At 34.9% G+C, this 22493-nt stretch overlaps 1 protein-coding gene across 4 annotated transcripts in view; it reads left to right on the forward strand.

The window, feature by feature from the left end:
* Rbcn-3A (rabconnectin-3 alpha) overlaps nt 1-22493 on the forward strand; it is a 266480-nt gene that overhangs the window by 176055 nt on the left and 67932 nt on the right. For all 4 annotated transcript variants that reach the window (XM_085810399.1, XM_085810400.1, XM_085810401.1 and 1 more), the window contains 2 exons: nt 2948-3220; nt 18187-18377. In XM_085810399.1, the coding sequence (XP_085666525.1) occupies nt 2948-3220; nt 18187-18377 (464 nt within the window). The remainder of the gene's footprint in view (nt 1-2947; nt 3221-18186; nt 18378-22493) is intronic.

The following is a 22493-nucleotide window of genomic DNA, read 5'->3' on the forward strand; positions in this document are numbered from 1 at the left end:
TGGAAGGCAAACCAATAAAGGTTTGCGGTAAACCATAGTACTGAAGTTGGAAGTGACCAAAATGTTGAGGAACGGAAGAAATTTGCATGTCTCAAGTTCAAAAGTGAACTGAATAGCAGGATCAATGGAATTCATTATTAAAAGAACTTTATTTAAATCATCTTTATTACTGTCAAACAGGGTAAAGTATCGTCAATGTAGCAGAACCATACCGGGAAGTTAAAAGTTCCAAATAATTTTATTCATAATAATGCATGTAGATATCAGCCAGGATTGGACCGAGGGGGCTTCCTTGGGCTAATTTCTCAGTTTGCTTGTAATACTTATTTTTGAAAACAAAAATGCGTTTGTTTCAAACAGAGTTGAGTGAGAGAAATTAGCTCATCAGTTTCGATGCAAGAGAAATAAAATTCACGAAGTTTGGTTTCTAGACATCTTAATGCTCCTGCACTGGAACATTGGTGACTAATGATTTTACATCAAAAACCATGAGTAAACTTCTAGGAGAAATGCTTTTAACTTTTTTGCAAACTCTATTGAATTTTTGATGGTGTAAATTTTGAGTACAAAATCTAGAAACTAATTATTTAGCTAACGTATATGAGGCAGTGCCTAAATTTGATACAACAGGGCGGAAAGGAATACTACTTTTATGAATTTTGGGAAGATCATATAATTTGGCACAATTCACAACAGGTGGGAAAATTTTCTGTGAAAATTTACAAATATAACTCTGATTTTTGTTGTTTGACTTCTGAATCAACAGAAAATACTCTCTTCCTCCTAGCTATAATTAATTCCTTGGTCTAATCTGGGTAAATACCTCAAAATCAGGAAGATAAAATACAGCAGAACATATGAAATCCTGCAAAGAAGATTAAATTTATCTAAAATATTCATTTATATAGTGTGCATTATAAGCAGGTTTTCTGTGACTATTTTTAGCAGTTAATTTTTTTTTCTATAAACAGTCAAGAATGGGAGTATTTTGGGCTTTTGGTGTTATTTAATACACCTGTCATTCGATCATAGTTATGAAAGTCATATAATTGATAGATATCCAAAATTTCTGATTCAAAAACCCTATATAATCCTCCATCTTTTGGATGTCCCTCTTAAGATATTAGTTAATTAAATTCAGCAAGCTGATTTGCACATGTGGCATCAGATTTTTTTCCTGGCATTCTTCTCTTTTGTTTTATATTTATGGATATTTCATTTATATGCATGCATGTTACACTGGTTTTACATTTATAGCATTTAAACCTATATAAAAAATATAGAAACTTACAGTTAATTATTCTTAGTTAAGTTAACCAAAATGAAGATAATTATCTGTAAATAACTGATTAAAATGATCCAGTTCTCAAGAAAACCGAAGGAAGGTGTTGGCTATTGACAAGCCACACCTTTTGATGTCAATGCTCAGCTTAAGCGGATTGCAACAGTGTGTTCTATTCTTCTCTCATAAGTTAGTGGTATATGAAACCATAGTGAACCTGCACTTTAGTAAATAAATTAATATTTTTATAACTCTTATGAAGAAAAGTTTTTCTTGTAATCAAAGTGAATGATCGTAGCTTCCAGTAAAAAGGTTTAATTAGACAAATTAAAATCATACCTTTTTCTATGTATAAAAGTCTGCAAAAATGTAATTTGTTCTTCAGTCTTTATTGAACAATACTCAGAACGCTGTCATTTTATTTTAGGTAGTCTAAGTTGAAATAGATGGATAACAATGTAGTTATATCTCTGGATTTATTTATGTCTACTGATAGCATCTAGTTCTGTCCTTGGAAACAAAATTAGAAAAGAAATAAAGTCAGAAATCTGAACTATATATTTGATTGTATGTTAATTTATAAAGTTACTAGATATATGCAGTTTTCTTGTTACATTTATATTTTTAAACAAAATAATATTTTAAGAAACCTGACATTAAAAAATACGATGAAGAAGTCCATTTTGTAATTCAGTATTTCTAATATTTTCTGAAGCAAGTAATTTGCATCATATTGAATTAGATAGTACATGCAAATAGTTCCCATGATAATTAGTTTCTTACTCTTTATAGATTTAACAATGCTGCATTTATAGAATGAAATAGAATACAAATTTGTTAAAATTTAACTCTTTGGATTTACTTTGATAGTATTTTTAACTCTTAAAAATCATATTTAAAATATCTATCATAATTTTTACATTAAGTATTTCATTGCTGTTCTTATTTACATTGAATTCCAGTTTTAGCCACATGGACTCATTAAGTAATCATGAGTAAATATATCACATACATATTATTGGCTTATCAATGACAACAGTGTGTTTTGCTCACCTACATCTCAGTTTTTGATTTAGAACTCTTGTGAGTATGGAATCAGATCTTTTATCCTTCTACCTCTGTTGGTCAAACCTCTTAAAAGTAAATTTCCGGACCTCTGATTTTATGCCTGCTTTCTGCAAAGATGTTACTGGTGTCCCAGATTAAGACTTTTAGGGGTCCTAAGCATTTAAAGGAGTTTGATGCCCCCATGTTCATTTACAGTACAACACCCCTCCTTTTTTTCCATTCCTTCTCTTTCAGTTTTGGTTTAGCTGCACCATATATTCTATGGTAAAACTTGCAATTGGAAATTTTTGTGGTGCTTCCTTTCCTCGATGCCCTAAAAATGGGCTTATTTTGCTTAATAGCTAATCCTGATGCTGCATTACAATCTAAACTATTAATTGATGTGGAAGTAGTTTTCTGCTCCCTCACCCTACTGTCTAGACAGTGATCATATGTTTTGTAATGTAGTTATGCAACTTATTTTGGAATGGAATAAGCAATAGCTACCTCCGTCAATCATTGCGAGTAATTCAGATTTCGTGATCTTTTCCAAGACTTTTATGGTGTTGGTATTATTATGATTTTTTGGTACAACCATATTTTCTTTTTATTTTACAGGTGTTGCTTCCTTGAGAGCACTCTTGGCACAAGATAAAGATGAAGATTCTCCCAGATTGCACACCCTGTTGTGTGAGGCTTTTGTTAGCGTTTATCTAAGTCAGTTAATTCATGCCTTGTGCACGTGTGATTGTCATGTTTTATATCGCTTGGTTGGTCAAAATTTTACCAAAGAAAGCTTTGCCCTCTTATTTGGTGGGGGTATGAAGGTTCTCCTTCATATGTCAAGTGGTCCCTCATTGGAAAATTCCATCTCACCTGGATCCTTAGAAAGTAAGTTATTTTTTTCATAGCAAAAAAGAATATTGGATAAAAGATAAGGTAACACGAGTAACATATCTGTAGTATATGCAAAAATGTATGTGTACAAAAGCTTTCAATAGTATTAAATTATTTAGTTATGTTTAATTAGATAGGTGAGAAAAGTTCAAGCATTGGTGAGTGGCTGAGCAGATAAAACCATTCAGCATTGCTTCAATTCCTTTCATTTGTAAATCAGATTGAATAAAAATGAACAAAATTTATTATATCACAACAAAAATGCTTAAATTTCCTCAGATATTCATGCAGTATTACAATATCTCACAGTAGTTATCTTTTAACTACTCAAACGTTCAAGAGAACTTAACTCAAAACAGCTAAAGAAAGCTAATCCGCTACAGTCAACAAGAGCAGTTTTCTAAGCAAACTGTTAAAACAACAGCAAACTAACTAACTAACTAAAATAACAACAAACTGAGAGGTTTTCATGCCGTTTATATAAGCTTTTTAAATCATGCACGAGAAATTTCTGGAATTTTCTCGAAATCAAAAAGAGATATTTATTTATTGAATGTTAAATGCACGGGATCTTGTATTTTTAATTTTCCGCTTAGCCTTCCTTTAATATTCATCACACACTGCTGCGCGTGGGGAATAAAACCATTTAATTTATAATTCAACTAACATTAGCTATTTAAATACCAAATCCGTAACACTGTCCCCTTTCCAAAGACTGCATGTCCTGGGCAGTACAATCCCTGGACAGGAAGCCAAACTTACAACTATGGCATAAATGCAATAAACAACATGAACACTAAATGCAATAATTAACTTAAACAAATTAAATGTTATCAAATACTAAATACAAATCATATACTGAATATAAATGACATCAAATACACATTTAGGAACAAAAAGGACCATGGTCTTACACTATTTACAATTATTTACACTACGTACTATGGCCATAGTAATGAGCTAACCTGTCGTAATGAACGATTTTAGGTTGAGTTCGAAGACTTACGGATCCAAACCATGATGTCATTCAGCCTGTTTAGGACTGTGTATGGACCATCCCAAGATGACTGTAATTCAGGCCTGACTCTCTTTCGGCGAGTCGGGTTCCACAACCACACCTTGTCTCCTTTGTTGAATGTATGTCCAGTAGCTCTCGTGTTGTATCTGGTCTTCACTTTCTCCGTCGCCAAGTTAACTCGCTTTCATGCGGAACGGTGCATCATTTAAAACCGGGCGTGAACATCTTGGATGTATTCCTCAGGCGATGAAGGCGCATCCGTATGGCAATCAAACAGGCAGTCACAAGGCAGACGAAGGTCTCGACCAAAGAGCATTTGAGATGGAGAATGGCTGGCAGTCTGGTGTTTCTCTCCGACCCTAGTATTATTTCGGCAGCTTTCTTAGTAGGGTCTTTCACATGAGACGTCGGCATTTCGAGGCGATGATCCTTTTTGAAGATGGATCATTATGTCCTCAGATGCTGAGAACAGCTTATTGTTTTTGAAGTCTAAGGAAAAATTATATTTCCTTAAAAAGTCCAATCCGAGTATACATGGATCTGTAATATCCACCACATATGCCATGTGATGGTAGGCGGCACTTTCAAACATGATGCTCACGTTTAACTTCCAAGCTATGCCGATCTTATCACCAGATGCAGTCTGAAGGGTAACACAGGACGGTGTCCAAATAAGTTTTATCTTTAAACTGTTGAGCTAGATCTCTCCGAATGATGGTAACATTAGCTCCTGCATCAATGATCATATTGCAATGAACTCCGTCGGTATGCCCATTGATGGATAGTCCATTACTGTTGCCACTCACTGCAGAAATCTTGAGCGCTCTAAAAGGGTGTTTTTCATTCTCTGGCAACCTCCGTTCCTCGATATGGTCACTAATTTGTTTCCTGTGTTGTTCCTGGGAAATAGTCTTAATTTCCCTACTCTGGGGTATTCTGCAGTTCCTTTGCACATGGCCTTCAGCTCCGCAGCTCCAGCACTTTGGTCTCTTGTCACTTCTTTTTCGTTCCATGGCATTTAGTAGTCTGTTTAGCTCCTCTGTCTTATTTTCTGTGCTCTGGGATGTTCTGCAGTTCCTTCGTATGTGGCCTTCAACGCCGTAGTTCCAGCACTTTAATGTTGGTTTCCTCTCACCAATATTCCATCTCAAGGCGTTCACTGGTCTTGTAAAATCATCCCTTATATTATCCGTGCCCTGAGGTGTTCTGCAGTGCTGTCGTATGTGCCCTACAGCACCACATTTCCAACACCTTAGAGCCACTTTGTTCTTACTCCTACAGCGTATCAAAGCATTGACTTGTCTGGATAAATCATCTAAACGAGCCATCAATTGATCCACTGGCTCGTGGACTCGCACAGCTGAGTGGGTAGCGATCTCTACGATTTGCTTGCTGCGCTGCCTCGAACTTCACGGCGTACAACAGAGCGCTTTTTATGTCCTTCACATCCGCCACTCGCAGATCCTTCTGTATTTCGGGATCCCGGATGAGGTTGATAAAGTATTGCAGGGACAGGATGTCCCTCGTTTCTCTTGATGGCCACTTTCATTTCCTGGAACTGTCGTGGCTTCCACCACGGTCTTGATAACATAAAAGAGCTAATCAATATCCACCATCCAGCATGCCTGACAATACAGGAAACACTCCTAAAACCTGAAAGTTCTGTAAAAGTGCGAGGATACTCTATAGTAAGGAAGAAATACGTCAGTAATGATCGAGCCTCTGGAGGTGTAGCTGTTTTATTTTCACTTAATTACCCATCTAACATAATCCCACTGACAACACCCTTCCAAGCTACAGCAATACAAGTAAATATAAGAACACTAATGACGATATGTTTTCTTTACTTGCCACCAAATGAACACATAGATCAACAACAGATAGATGAACTCGTAGAGCAGCTGCCTGCTCCTTTTCTAATTTTGGGAGATTTTAACGGTCATAGTCCTATGTGGGGAAGTAGAGACACTAACTCATGCAAATGACAGATAGAGCAAATGATAGATGATCATTCTCTTTGCCTCGTGAATAATGATGAGAAAACCTACTTCCACCAGCCAACGAGAACATTCCATATGCTTGATCTTTCCATTTGTTCACCGGCCCTCTTGCCTCTTCTTAGAATTAGTGTGGGAAATCATCCCTTTAATAGCGATCATTTTCCCATCTTCTTGTCTTTACCAAGAGAAATTAACTCTCCTATTGAATGACCAGAAAAATTTATATTTGATCGTGAAAACTGGGATATCTTTAACGCTAATGCCACAGTTACACAAGAGTTAGTGAACAATGTACAAATAGATGAAGCAGTGCAGGCTGTTACAAACAAAATACTTCAAGCAGCTGAAATCTCTATCCCAAAGTCATCAAATAAGCTTCCAAAATATTCAAAACCGTCAAGTATGGGAAAGGGTTAAGAAAGCATGGGGATTATATAAAGACCACACACTTTCCATCCTGGAAAAAGATGGCTGAGTGATTAGCAACACAGAAGAAATTGCGAATACTATTGGTGAGACTTTTGCTGCCACTTCCAGTGACAAAAATTATTCACAAGCATTTCTTTCTATCAAGCGTCGCTCAGAAAAAACTCCCATTACGTTCACGTCTTCCAACTTGGAACCATATAATGCTGATTTTACTATGCTCGAGCTAAAGAGGGCATTGTCAGAGCCCAGGCTCGGATGATTTTAGCTACGAAATGTTGAAACATCTTTCTTGCAAGTCGTTGTCGAACCTTCTTGCTCTATACAATCGAGTATGGAAAGAGTATGCATTCCCAATATCATGGAAGAAGGCTGTCATCATTCCTATAACGAAGCCAGGAAAAGACCCCAAAAATCCATCGAACTATCGACCAGTTGCTTTAACAAGCTGTATCTGCAAACTGTTTGGAAAAATGGTAAATCGCCGCTTGGTCTATTTTCTGGGAAAAAACAATGTTATCTCATGTTATCAAAGTGGTTTCCGTAAAGGAAGAACAACAGCGGATAATTTACTTCTTTTGGAAACCTCCATCCGTAAAGCCTTTGTCAAAAGGAAACACTTAGTTTCAGTATTTTTTGACATCCAGAAAGCTTATGATAAGGCATGGAGATATGGCATATTGTGTGACCTGTATGCCAGTGGCAATCTGGCAGTTTTTATACAGAACTTTTTGAAGTCTAGGGCATTTCAAGTAAGGCTTGGCCATATACTTTCAAGTACGTTCTATCAAGAAGAGGGAGTGCCTCAAGGCTCTGTGCTTAGTGTCACCCATTTTATCTTAAGAATTAATTCTGTGTTGAATGAGCTTCCCACTACCGTTTCGGGATCATTGTATGTTGACGATCTCGTAATAAGTTGTCAAGGTTCAGATATGAGATATATAGAGAGACAGTTGCAAGTCGCTGTTAACAAAATTGCGAAATGGTCAAATAAGCAGGGCTTTATATTGTCAAAAGACAAGACTGTTTGCATGCACTTTTGCAGAAAGAGACATCTTCATCCTGAGCCTGAGCTTCATCTTGAAGAATCATTAATTCAAGTTGTACAGGAAGTGAAGTTTCTGGGAGTAATGTTTGATTCAAAATTAACCTTCATGCCACATGTAATGTACCTGAGGAAGAAGTGTTTCAAAGTGCTAAATCTTTTAAAAGTACTAGTAAACACCTCTTGGGGGGCAGAGCGTAGCTCCCTACTTCACATCTACAGAGCACTGGCCCGCTCAAGGATAGATTATGGCCCAGTGGCTTACGGATCAGCCCGTCCTTCTGTTTTATTAAAACTAGATCTTGTTCATCATCAGGCTCTATGGACTAGCTCTGGAGCCTTTAGAACATCTCCCGTACAGAGTCTCTATGTCTACTGCTTCGAACCATCCCTTCAGTTGAGACGGGAGCAATTCTGTCTTGCTCATTATTTCAAAATTTTATCCATACCTGACCATCCTAGTCGCCCGCCTTTGCTTGATGTCTGCTACAACTGTCTCTTTGCTGCGCGACCTCTATGTGTGCCACCTTTCCATATAAGAGCTCAGTCACTGATAGAAAAATACCACATGTCTGATGTAAAGATCAAGACCATAAAGCATTTTGAAATTTCATCCTGGGAGAGTGCAAATATCCAACCTCTTAATGCTTTTCATCACCTTAACAAGAGGAATACTAATGATATCATATACAGACAGTTATTTCTTGAGCATAGACAAAAATACAGCAAGTACATTCCTGTATATACAGATGGCTCTAAAGAAAATAATCATGTTGGAGCATCTTTTGTGATTGGTAATTATATGAAAGGTGTCCGTCTACATAACTTTTGCTCCGTCTTAACTTCTGAATTGACTGCTGTATATGAAGCACTTTCCTTCATATCTGGACTACACAAATGAAAGTTTATTATATATACGGACTCGTTCAGTGCACTGAAAGCTTTAGAAACATTTTGCGACACCCAAAATCCTGTTGTCGTTGAAGTTCTGAAGTTAAACTTGAAGAATCGCGGATATGACATTCTTTACTGCTGGGTTCCGGGGCATGTAGGGATAAAAGGTAATGAGTTGGCAGACATCACAGCAAAGTCTGCTGTCGAAATGTCTAGTCAGCTCATTCCTTCTAAAGATGTGAACATTGTCATCAAGCTATTCTGGCTCAGCTTATTCTATAAGGCTGGCTTCAGTCTATAAGTATGTGACAGCTATTCTGGGATGCTCAGCTTAATAACAAGCTGAGAAGAATAAAAATGAGAATTGAACATTGGGAAGCAAATGGAAATCGGAGAGAGGAAGTGCATTTAACTCGCCTCAGAATTGGTCATTCACAAGTGACACATAACTACCTTTTAAAAGCAGACAGAGAACCTATTTGTTGCAGATGTAATTCTATAATCTCCGTGTGTCACATTTTAACAGAGTGCCCTTGTTTTAGTAAACTTCGTGAGAAATATTTTAATAATTCTGAGGTAACTCTACAACATCTCATCGGGCAAGATTTTAATACTGATATATTCCTTTATCTAAGAGATACTGGGTTTTATCATTCATTTTGAAATAGTTTTAATGTCTACTGTCATTCATGAATTTTACCTATTTTAACAGTTGAATCATTTGGATTTTACTTTACATGTCAGCCTTCATCACTTTATTCTATCTGTTGATTTTATCAGTGAACTTGTTTAAAATTTATTTCTTTTAATATTTGTACCTGTAATTCATCTGTATATTGAAATATCAAACCTGTATTCGGCACATATAATCTTCAAGGGTTTGCTCCAGAAATCACTATCACTATTGTTTCTGTCGGCCACTCCGTAAAGGCGAGGTGGGACAGCCATTCAACATCCGTGGCGAGCTTCTGAAGTGTTTCGGTAGGCTTCTGTTGACAAGATTTTAATTGAAGCTTGCTGTAGCTTAAACATTTCTTGCCAAAGCGCAGCTCCAACATGCTGGATAGAGCTTTGAAATCTAGCCTTTTGTTTTCGGGAAGAGTCTGAAGGTTATCCCCTGCGTTTGCTCTCAAAGAAACGGCAAGATGACAGGCCTTAGCTTGGGGATCCCATCCATTTGCTTCCGCCACTATAGAAAACTGTGTCTTATATACTTGCCAGGAAGTCTTCCCATCATATGACGATAGCTTCAGAACAGGACGAGCAGGCATCGGTAAAAATTTAAAACCCTCAGAATTGCTTCCTTCTGTCACTATGCTCTTCTTTAAAGTGTCAACTTCTTTGGCAACAGCAGCAGAAACCCTTTTCTCAATTTGTTGCTGGACGGCCGAAACTCTTCCTTTGACTTGTTGCTCCACAGCCGATACTCTCTCTTCTATTTGATCTTTGACCGAAGAAACCTTTTCTTCAATTTGTCCGACTTTATTTTCGACAGCTCCTTTTCTGTCTTGCATAGCCTCGAATTTATTTTCTATTATGCAGGTTATTTCTCTTTTCATTTCCTCTTGACCTGCTTCAATCTTTTTTTTGAACGGCTTCCATCTTTTCGTTAACTGCTTTCATCTCAGATTTAACAGATTCCTGTCTCGATTTCATTACTTCTTTAACAGATTTTTGTCCCGATTTCATTTCTTCTTTAATGCATTTCTGTCCCAATTTCATTTCTTCTTTAATGGATCTAATCTCTTCTTTAACAGAGTCTTTCATCTCTTCTTTAAATGCAGCAAAGGCTGCCATGAATTGCCTTAACTGTTTTTCCATCGCTCTAGTAGCTCAAACCCCACTCCCGACACCAAAAAGTTTTGCGTGCGTACGGGTTCGTTATGAAATGAATGCACAAGTACGATGAAAAATGAACAAAATTAATTATTATCACGACAAAAATGCTTAAATTTCCTCAGATATTTGTGTAGTATTACAATATCTCACAGTAGTCATCTTTTAACTACTCAAACATTCAAGAGAACTTAATTCAAAACAGCTAAAGAAAGTTAATCCATGAATTCGCTACACTCAACAAGAGCAGTTTTCTAAGCAAACTGTTAAAACAACAGCAAACTAACTAACTAGAATAACAATGAAGTGAGAGATTTTCATGCCGCTTATATAAGCTTTTTAAATCACGTGCGAGAAATTTCTGGAATTTTCTCGAAATCAAAAAGAGATATTTATTTATTAAATGTTAAATGCACGTACTCTTGTATTTTTAATTTTCCGGTTTAGCTTTCCTTTAATATTCGTCACGTGCTGCCCTTCGCGGGGAATAAAACCATTTAATTTATAATTCAACTAACATTAGCTATTTAAATACCAAATCCGTAACAATATGATTTTTCCTATGTGTGCTAAAAATGAATCGCATGCTCTTCATGAAGTCTTACGTTCTCTAAAGCAGATAACTCTTGATTGCTTTGCTGTAATATATCATTTTCCTGACAAGCATACTTTATTCAATTAAAATATCAATATGTTGAATTAGAAGCTTTTGAATTTCTTTGGGGAGGGGCTTGTATGTGAAGTATTTGACTTCATTTTACAAGAAGAATGGTTATGCGAATTTGCTGTTATTTAAGGACATGTAAATGGAGTACATTGGATATGCACAAAAATAAAACGTAGAGCACTTGTCACCATAATTTAGTTTGAATTTATGCTCTACACTACATTGCAATTTAATTTATGACATCTACCATGCAATCATTTAAACCCTTGTTGATAAAAATCCTCTGGTTTATGGTAAAAAATTCTTGCAATGCTGTTTTCACTTTTGTGCAGCATAAAATGTTTGGAAAGAATTATGTAAGGATAAAAAAAGATATAACCTTAAAGAGCAAATTGTAGGGAATATGTTGGATGAATCCCAACCAGAGTGCAGTAATTTTTTCCTTCCCTAAATTGTTAAAATAGCACAAGGCTTTACATAATCATTTTGAATGATAATGTCTTTGTGATTAACAAGCATAGCTTTTTCCTTCAATCTGCCCAATTCTTGGTAGCAAATGTCAGAATTAATAATTTGGTTATGTTGGAAATAATTTCTGTCGGATTCTTCCCATCATACCCTATTACATACTGTTATGAAATGTCCAGGCACGGTAAGATGGCTTCCCCGCAAATTAGGTTTAGGGTTGCCATAAAATATCAAGGGAAGCCAGAATCGCCACACTTGGCGAGAAATTGCCCATTTTGCGACAAAATTGGCGATATGCTATGGATGGATGGAGAACCTTCTGAAACGAATTCTAACTGGTTTAGTCCAGAATGTTCTCGAACACAAGCCGAAAGCTATATAAACCCTGTTGGTTCACAGTCAGTTAGTGTGCCTCTCATCTAGTTAGTCAGTGCGGAGACGATCGAGTTGACAGCCAGCCGGCGAGTGCTGAGTGGGTCATCGAGTGCATCGAAGAGTCTCTTAGTGTATTGCGGTTAGTGCATCGTCGAGAGAGTGTGTTAAGCTTTGGGAATGACTGAACCGAAGAGCTGGGAGCTGTGCTCTGTGTGTTGTCGAGTGCATTGCGAGTTGTACAGTGGAGAGTCTCAAGAGTACATGGAGTTCCAAGAACAACTGAGCAGAGTTGGGAGCTGTACTCTGATGCTTTGCAGTGAAGCTGTCTCCACTGTTATTGCCTGACAGTGTGAAGGCTGTGTTGCTGATTGTTCCAGCGTGTTTATTGTAGATCTTCAATAACTGTAAAAGTGTTTTGGAGCTGTCCTAATTAATACTGGTAAATAAAGTGTGTTTTGATACTTCATCAAGTGTCGTCGATATTCACTCCAAATTCACACGAACCCCATATGAACGTGAAGGAAGAAAATAACCTAACAACTGGTGTCAGGAAAAAAAAGTAATAATATTAACAAAAGTTTTTTAAGATGTAATCTTTCTTTAGAAGAGGATGGAGCAGCTCTGATATGCAACACACAGTCCTTGAACAGTTGGCATTAGGTAGGGTGCTCATGTTTCATCACTTGTTAAATTTGTTTCATAAATGGTTATTTCTGAGACCAGAAAACAGAGAAATCTGGGTACTGGTTCTCACCTGTTGCTTCTTTTCAAAAACCTGATGTAGAACTCTCTAATCAAGCTTTGCAATGAACCCAAGTGCATGTAATTGTCTATATACGTGATATATCTCACGTAGATCAGCTGACCGTCATTATTCGCTATGTTCTTCTAAGTGGTATAAAAGAAAGATTTTTGGGATTTCTACCTATATTTTCTCATACTGGTGAAAACTTGGAGAAAGTTATTTTAGAATTTTAAAATAATATAGATTTAGATATCACTAACTGTCGGGGACAGAGTTATGATAATGCATTTTATATGTCAGGTAAATATAAGGAACTCCAATCCAGAATAAAACAACATATTTTTTCTGCCCATTTTATACCATGTGCAAATCATTCATTAAATTTAATTGGAAAGACTGCTGCCAAAAGTTGCATGGAAATGACCACTTTTTTCAATATCGTTCAGGAATTGTATGCATTTTTTTCAAGTTCTACACATAGGTGGAATGCATTACAAAAATTTTGTAAGAGCAAACACTTGAGTATTAAACCTTTTTGTGACACCAGGTGGTCTGCTCGTTCCGATGCTGTGAAATCTTTAAAGGAAAATAATGAAGAAATTAAACGTTGTTTACGTCATTTTTCCTCAAACAAAGATGAAAAACCAGTAACAAGGTCCAAAGCTGTTGATTTACATAAAAAACTTGATACATTTGAGTATGTACTGTTACTTACTATATGGGAAAAGATTTTAGAGAGAATAGATGCTTCAAACAAGACTCTTCAACAAAAAGACGAATCTCTAAATACAGCAGTTTTAATATACGATTCATTGATAGATTTCATACAAACTGTTAGAGATGATTTTGACAATTTAGAAAAGAAGCAAAAAAAGTTAAAGATATTGCATATACTAATGATAAAAAATGGCAAAAAATACAAAAACTATTTCATGATGAAATTCCAGAACATGAAATAAGATTCAGTGGCAAAGAACATTTTAAAGTTAATACCGTATTTGACGGCATATAAGACGCACCCTTATTTAGAAGGCCACACACAAGGAAAAAAAGTTTCAATAGTCTGCGCAACAGCCAGGGTTGCCACTCAAACAGGAGAATGAAATTCCCTGACTTTTCCAGGTTTTCCAGGTGTGTTTCAAGAAAATTCCAGTCTATCCGCGTAATGTACGTTGGCTGTGCTAAGAGGTAAATTAATTATGGTATTACTTGTACTGTGTAGCAAATTCACTTAATTATTCAATAAATCCCAGAGGACATTTATTCTTAATTATTCTTGGTATACTTTGTTTGATAATTTTGTTTAGTTTTCCACTTAATAAAATTTAAGATATATACATTGGATAACAAATGTATGTTTTATTTAATTATTACTCATGATCATCACCAGTTCAACACGAGGCTAATCCGGTCCTTATAAATCACAACGCAATGCTAAATAGTTAGGTTAGATTTTAGGTAAATTTAATTTGCGTGAGGTATGTCTTTAAAAGGCACCTTAACACTTGAAAACTCAAATATAATTATAATAGTTGTTGTTTTCTCCACTGAAGATTGAGATTAGAATCTTCCCAATCTGGAACAAAATAAGGCCTTTTTTTTTTTTTTTTTTTTTTTTTTGCAGACATTCTGCAGCTAAACGGAAGAAAGAAATCTATTTTAATAAATTGAGGTATTTTATATTTATTTCGCAGCATACATAAGGAAAAAATATGTGCATTAAATTTCGCGATGGTATGTCATCATACTGCTATAATTAATTTCTGGATTATGCCAGAGAAAATTTCCTGAAATTTGGAAATATTATTTACTAATAATAAATAAATTTAGAGGGAAGAAGCAACATTAAATTATATGAATAACATAAAAATAATTACTTAAAAATTGAATTAGAATAATCAACGATATTTTAGCGAATATAGTTATATTACATGGCTAGCCTAGATGACTGATTACTATTTTTTTTTATTTTACTGCAAAATGGCAAGGTATTTATTAAAAAGAAAAAAAAAAAAAAAAAAAAAAAAAGGTTTAAAAAGATTTTGCGATAAAATTCTAGTATACGGTAAGGCTTCGGCACGATTTTGAAAATTGTCGCCAAGACCAAAATGACCCGTTTACTGCGCATCATGATATCGCCAAATCTCATTATTATTCTAACCAAAGAACGTCTATGTAAAGAAGAAAAGTTCCATACAAGTAAAATGCTATTACGCCGTTAGAATGCGGAGGAAAAATTTGCCAAGGGATTTGGCGACGGAACCTGGCGGCCAGAATTTCCCTCTCCGCGATGTGTACAGGAAATTGAGAAACACGTGTTAAGAAGAAACGCTCTTTGACAAAATGAAAACTATGAAAATCCATTTTTAAAATTATTGACAAAAATCCACGCAATAATTTTAAAAACGGATTTTCGTAGTTTTTTTTTTCCCCTGAAAATAACTAATCCATGAATTAATTTACTTGCGCCAAAAAATATTTTCTTTTCCTTTAGAGTTTAACCACTTGCGCTAAGACTAAACTTCACGGTTGCGGTGCCGTGCGCTACAATATAACAAGCGGTAAAGTGTCTCATTTACGCCACTCCGCATCTGCGAGTGCAATCCAGAGCTGTAACTCGAGAAATAAACAATCTCGTTGTTAGGCGACGTGTGCACCACGTTATTTTCATTTTTGCGATAAATGCTTATCTACGTGGTGTTCACATCGCTCACGGTTTGAGACAAAAGCATCTCGACGTGCGTGGCACGTCTTTTTAGCGCAAGTCGTTAAAGAAATTTTAAACGATATTCATTTTATGAACTCTTGATAACGTGACCTTCGAACTTCGACACCGGTTTCGAGCTTTGGCAACAGATATATCAGACATGCACAGCTGTTTCCCTCTATGATGGAACGGAGCCTCGTCTGTTGCAGAGAGGTTTTCCTTCTTTACAATACATATTCTTTGATTCTAACCTCCATGGTACCGTATACTAGGATTAAACCCATTTTGTTTTATACAAGAACAGGTACTTTCTTTAGTTCATGCACTGCACATGCGATTCTCGAAAATACTGGAAACCAAAAGTTGCGGGAAAGTTGCTTTGCCTTTCTAACAGACAATCAAATTGGAGCTATGCCAGCTACCCGAATGACATTCACGTGATACATAATTCGCCAAAAAAGTTATCACTTCCGACGTCGGCGCAAAAATCGCTTTTTTTGGCGGGATCGTTGTATGAACTTCCCTGACTTTTCCAGATTTTGACAAAAATACTTAAATTCCCTGACTTTTCCCTGAATATTTTGGTCAATTTTCGAATTCCCTGACTTTTCCCGGTTCTCCTGGTTTTCCAGGTAGCGTGGCAACCCTGAACAGCACGATAACACAATAACTTAAAATGTGGCTTCTTTCTCTTTCATCCATATTTCCTATTTGACCGAGCTCAAAAGAAGTTTTCTTGTGTGCATTTATAACAAACCTATGAAATGCTAGTATTTTTTCTTCATAATCTGCTGGCATTTTCTGTGCAATAGTTGTTTTTGTGTGCATTCATAAGCATTGCCTTTTCATGAACCTGTAGCACCAGCTCTCAGACCCTGAAAAGTTCTGATTCCCATGTTTTTCTGCAAATCCTTTGGCCTCATTGATTATCATTTTAGTTGAAACACTTATCCCAGATTTCCTCTTATCTATCACCCACATTTTTACGACATTTTCAAGTTCAGGCCAAGATGGAGCTGGGCATCGAAGATTATGTTTTTGTTTTTTAGCAGTCTTCAGTTGATCTTCCTGCAGTCGCCAAGTACGTATCATTTTTTCGATAGGTGGTGGACCGAAATGCCTTGCTGCTGCTCTGTTTCCATGCATTTTGGCGTAGTTTAACACTCCTAGTTTATACTGAACTGTACAGCTTAATCTCTTGTTTCCTGTAGTCATATTTTCCAGGGTATTTTTTTTTAAACAAATACTTTTAAGAACTAATACCGACACGTTTATACAGAGTAGCACCGATACCTACACGTGTGTCCGCTGAGTCAAAGAAAGTCTATGTAAAGAAGGAAAGGCTCCATAGATGTAATGTGACCGTCGAACCTGTTCGAACTTCGACATCAGCTTCGAGCTTTGGCGCTTTTTGGCGACAGATAGTTCGTGCATGTGCAAAATAATTATGGCAGATGTAGAAAAAGTTATGTGTGTCTAGACCTTTATCCGGGCTAAAAATAGCATTCAGTATTAATTAACCTGTGTCCTTCACGTATAAGACACAAGTCACTTTTTTGCGACCAAATTTAGGAAAAAAAGTGCATCTTATTTGCCGTCAAATACGTTTTTTTTTTTTTTATGTGATTCTTTAATTAGCAACATTAAAAAAAGATCTGAGGGATATAAAACTATTAACAAAAAACTCAAAACAATTTTTCATGATAGTGATGTTAGTGACTCTTCAATAAAGGAATTAAAATGTTATGAACAAGATTTAAACCTAGCAGAACTGAAAAATGAAGTATTACAATTTAAGACTTTTATAATTAAAGGAAATATTATTTCAACTGTATCCACATGGTCATTTATTCAGGAAAATAATATTATTGCAACATTCCCTAATTTAAACATAATTCTGAGAATTTATTTAACACTTCCAATAAGCAATGGAAGTGGTGAAAGATCAGTAATGGCCAGTATAAATTTTTTTTTAAGATCCACATCAGGCCAACAAAAGTTAAATAGTTTATCATTACTTTATATAGAAAAAGAGTTATTAAATAACTCTATTAAATATGACAAACTAATTGTAATAACTCTATTAATTATGATGAGTTTGCAGAATTAAAAGTTAGAAAAAAGGCAATATAACTAACCAATCTGGGTATATTTAAGTATTATTGTTTGTTTTAATAAATTATGTTTATGTTTGTTTGTTTTAATAAATGATGTTTATTTAATTTTTGTACATGTATATTATTTTTTTCCCTTTTTTTTTCTTGGAATCCGATAATTAAATAGAACTACATACCATATGCTTTAAAACCAAACTAGCAAATGCAAAGTTTGTGTCAAGACTGGAAAATAGGCCCGGAATTACAGTGTTGCCTAGGGCCCACTTTAGCCTTAGTTCCCCACTGCTCATATTGTAAATGTTGTGAAGTAGAAAATGGAAGCCATTGGACAAGAGGTCCCTTGCCTGTTATTTCAATCTTTGGTTATTTGATTAGCTTAAAAAAAAAATTAAAAAAAAAAAAAAGTTATGGTGGTTCTATCTGGACTGTGATATTGCCTTTTTATGTAACAGACTTCTATCAGAATGGTATCATTAACTGCTAATTTAATTTTTTAAAACTTAATTTTTTAAAACAGAGTGAACTTGTTTATTGTATACGTTCCTTGGATAGAAACTTTATCACCTCTTGTATATTCCCAAACTAAAAACAAATTATGGATAATATAAGATGCTAAAAATATTCTAAAGAAGTGTGTAATGTATTAATTGTTTGTATTATAGGAGAAACTTCTTCTGAGACAAGTTCTGGTTTGCTAGACTCACTTTCCCGTCAAAGAATTAAGTTTCACATGAGACTACTGGGGCAGCTGCCTACTCAGACTACTCGACCTGCAATGAAAGAAGATAAACCCACTTATCGAGAGCAGTTTGTTCCTCCAAAGATGTCAATGGTTTCTCTTTTCATGTCTAAGGTAACTTTGAAAAGATTTAAGATTTTGTATTGAAAAATTGAAAATGTTATGTGAGAAGTTAATAGGTAAAAATATTTTAATTTAAAACGCCTGTAAAAATTATGGTGCAGCTTTTATTTTTGCAATTGTTAGTCACAGTCATATACTTTCAGCTACAAAAATGTTTTAAATGATGCAAATATTCATTGACATTTCTAAATTTTAAAAATAAATTTTGTAAAAATTACAAATTCTAACTTTTTGTGTAGTCACTTGACATTTAGTTAGTCTAAATTCAATGAATTAAAAAGAACATACATATATAATTGATTTAATTTGAATAATGTATGTACTTATTTAATATAATTTGCATCTGACTTATAAAATTAAAAAAAACATTTACATTGTTACTCTAATTAGTAAAACATGTTTTTAATAACATATGTTATGACCTCTGGTAGAGACTAACTTATCCATTGTTTAATGTTGACTTATACAGAGGGTGTTTACACATTTTTAGAATGGTTTTGATAAAGAATTAAAAGAAAGCAAATTTTTTGGAATAAAAATTTCTGGCAAAGCTTATTATTTGAAATGAGAAATATTGTCTTCTACTTTTAAATTTATTCTTTCAAAATGACACATATAAACGAGCTGTGGATTGAAGGATATGTTTTTGCATTTTCCAAAGAGAAATATTCTGATTCCGTAATTTGAAAGCATTTTGAAATGCATCAAAATTACTGGTGCAAAATAAGCAGTATTAATAATCAGAAAAGGAAAAATAGTCTGTGATTACTTCTACATGGAAAGAAGACTCCAAATGAATACCTGAAAAAGAAATTCTTTCTAATGTTTCTAAGGTTAAATCATTGGTAACAAGAGAAAATCCGCAGAAATCAATTACAAAGTCTTTAAATACATTACTAGCCACAATAAATAAAATAATAAAACAAGATTTAAAACATAAAAAAGCTAAAAAATCATAATTTTCACCAGCTTTTGCCAAGGCATGTGGCTCAGTGCAGAATAATTTGTAGAAAACTTATCAGGAAATAAATGGAAATGCACTGTGATCCACAACTAAGCATGGGCTTACCTAAATGACTGCAACAAAAAAAAAAAAAAAAAAAAAATTAAATCAAAACAGGGGAGGATGGCACTGTACATACATGGTTTCATCAGTGCAAAGAATGTGTTAGTAAGGGTTTATGATTGTCACAGGATTTTTTTACTATGGGAAATTAAAAATAAGAAGTGTGGGGAAAAAATGCTAAAAATCAGCTCAGTGTACTAATTAGTTTTTAAAAATTTTATGTCTAATATTTACAGAAAAAATTCCTTTTCTGTATTCCAATGACTTTCAAAGAGTGAAATCTCATCAAGGCAATGCAACAATTGAAAAAAAAAAAAAAAAAAAAAATGAAAACCACTACAGGTATTGCATATATACATTTTCAATGTATTCCTACAAAACCCCTGACATTTCAGTATGGACTTGCACCTTTGGTCTGTTAAAGCTCTTTCTAAGCACAAACCTACCACAACTGATAGACTGTGGAAAGTAGTGGAAAGGGAATGGAAATCAGTACCCCTGGTTATGTTATGAAAAGTTCTTCTATCGTGGAAATTATGATAAAGATATATAGTCCGGAAAAAAGGCTATCATATTTTTAAAATACACTTTACATTTTAACCCTTTCTGGCACGCTACCTTCTAAAGTTGGAATTTCGATAAAAGAAAAAGTAGACAGTTTAATTAGGCCTACAAGTAAATTTTGTAAACACAAGTAAATTTTGTAAAGATAGCACTTATCATTTTAATTCTATGGTCGTGCCCGAAACGGGCACATTGATTGAATAGAGCTTTGAAGAGTGCTGAAACGAGCATTGTTGGGAAGTGCATAAAAGAGTAAGAGATTCTGAATACCATAGCAGATTTAGCATTAGCCAAGGAGTGCCACGGGGAGATCTGCTACTCTACACCCCCCCTAAAAAGCTCATTTTTGGTTATATGATGATTACATGCTTTTGAATGGAAAAAAAAGTAACTTGGGTTATATGATATTTGCATTATTTACATTTTATATTTACACTTAAGTCTATTTTTTTCATTGTGTTACTTTTCGAAGAAAGTGACACCACCTTTGAAAAAGCACAACCCAATATTGCATGTTTTGCACATATGCTGGGATCTGTATCACATTCACTATCTGAAAGCAATTTCAGTGTTTTAGAAATGGTCGGCCCTCTCAGATCCGTTTGGAAAATAATTAAAAATTAAAAAAAAAAAAAACTAATATTATATCTACAATTTGAAATTATAACCTATAAAATAAAAATATAAATGTCTACAACTCAAAACTATTAAACGTAGTGCTAAGAAAACTTCTTTGAACCAAAGTGAAAGAGAAAAAGAGAACTGCTCTAGTGAGAAACCAAACAGCTAACTGATAAAATTATCCCTGACCTTTAGAAAATCACCCTAACAATTTCATAGTTGATAACCTAACCTCCCCTCCCCCCCAAAAAAGGGGAGAGAAGAAAGAAAAAAAAAACAGGAAATGAAACACAGATGTGGACCCACCTTTCTATGTTTATGAGCTGACTGATGAGCTGCAGAGAAACAAAGATACAACTGCCTCTCAGTGACCTAGAGTCGCAGTGAGCCTATTCTGGGAACACCTCGGTTTGCCGTTCGATTTTAGGCAAGATTTCATGGTAAAAATTTAAAACTAATATAGAATAAGGACATTAGCATACAGCCAAAAAAATAATGTAGAAATTTCCTTTCAAACAATTCGTTTTATACCTTAAAAAAAATCTGGAAGATTTCTTCAAAAAATGAGGGTCTTAAAAAACCAAACAAGGCTAAAATATATGGACTGATTTGTGTTGAGCTGCCATCTACTATAAATAAATAAGGTTCAGAGTAACCTATAGTAACTTTCAAATCCTTTTTCATTCAATTTTTCTGTGCGTACAGAAGGAAATGTTTAGATGTGCCCAGACCGGGCACATCAAGCCGCGAAAGGATAAACATTAATTAAACAGCCCTGGAGTTGTTTCAAGAATGTGTTAACACCCTTTATTTTTTAGGGCTTTACCATTAGTTAATACTGAAGAAGAAAAAACCAAGGAAAAATTTAGGTGTTTTCATTCAAAAGTTGATGAAATCAGAGATCCTTAAGTGCATCTAAAATTTTTAAAATCTCATAAATCCTCAGATGAGTAATTTATTTTGACTAATTGCAACAAAATTACTAGTTAGAAGAGAAATATGCCAATGTAAAATATAAAATTAGGTTTAAAAAAAAAGAAACATTAGTTTGGCATAGATTTTAAATATCAGTTTTGAGGGCGATGAAACTCAGGTCCTTCTTCATGAGCAAACACACTTTTGTTAAAAATGGGAGGAATGCAACCAATATCAAAAGAAATGGGCAGAGCAAATCAGAAACAAACATCACCATTAGTTGAAAACACCAATAAAACATTAAAATTCCAAAAGCATGTCGGTGTATTAGAAAAGTAAGTGGATAGGAATCAATGTTAACATGTTGACTGCCTGTGGGGTCACCGGTAGCTGGCATTTAACTTGGCTACAGTGCTATGGGGGCCTCCGGTGACCAGCGACGCAGCCAACTGTAAAAATATCTAATTAGAGTAAATATCGATACAGATAAATTTTTAAATAATAACCATTGTTACTACAGTCAAAAGTCGTTAATTTGGACACCCATAATCCGGACCTCAAAGCTGCAAATTTTTTGTGCATACATCGCGTTGACGCATGCGCATAAGACTTTTACTTCTGTGAATATGCGTGTGCGCATGCGCATAATACGTTTACGCATGCCGTGGCACGCAATGAATTGGAAGTTGATCTGTCAGCACTATCCTTATCTTCAGGGCACATGTTTTTATTTTATTTGGCTTATAATTCCTTACTAAATGTAGTATTTCATCTCGATGTACTCTGTCTTTGATATGATTTAAATCAAATTCCTCATCATTATAATTCGCTTCCAATAGTGAAGAAAGTGACACAGAGGTTATTGAAAACGAAAAAACTTCGATTGACAAATTAGTCGGTATTCTCGGCACAGCAATTATAGGACTTGAACAGCGGAACTT

This window comes from Stegodyphus dumicola, chromosome 2 (genome assembly GCF_044657685.1).
Source record: "Stegodyphus dumicola isolate Sdum_Otavi_A_Nest chromosome 2, ASM4465768v1".
NCBI lineage: Eukaryota > Metazoa > Arthropoda > Arachnida > Araneae > Eresidae > Stegodyphus > Stegodyphus dumicola.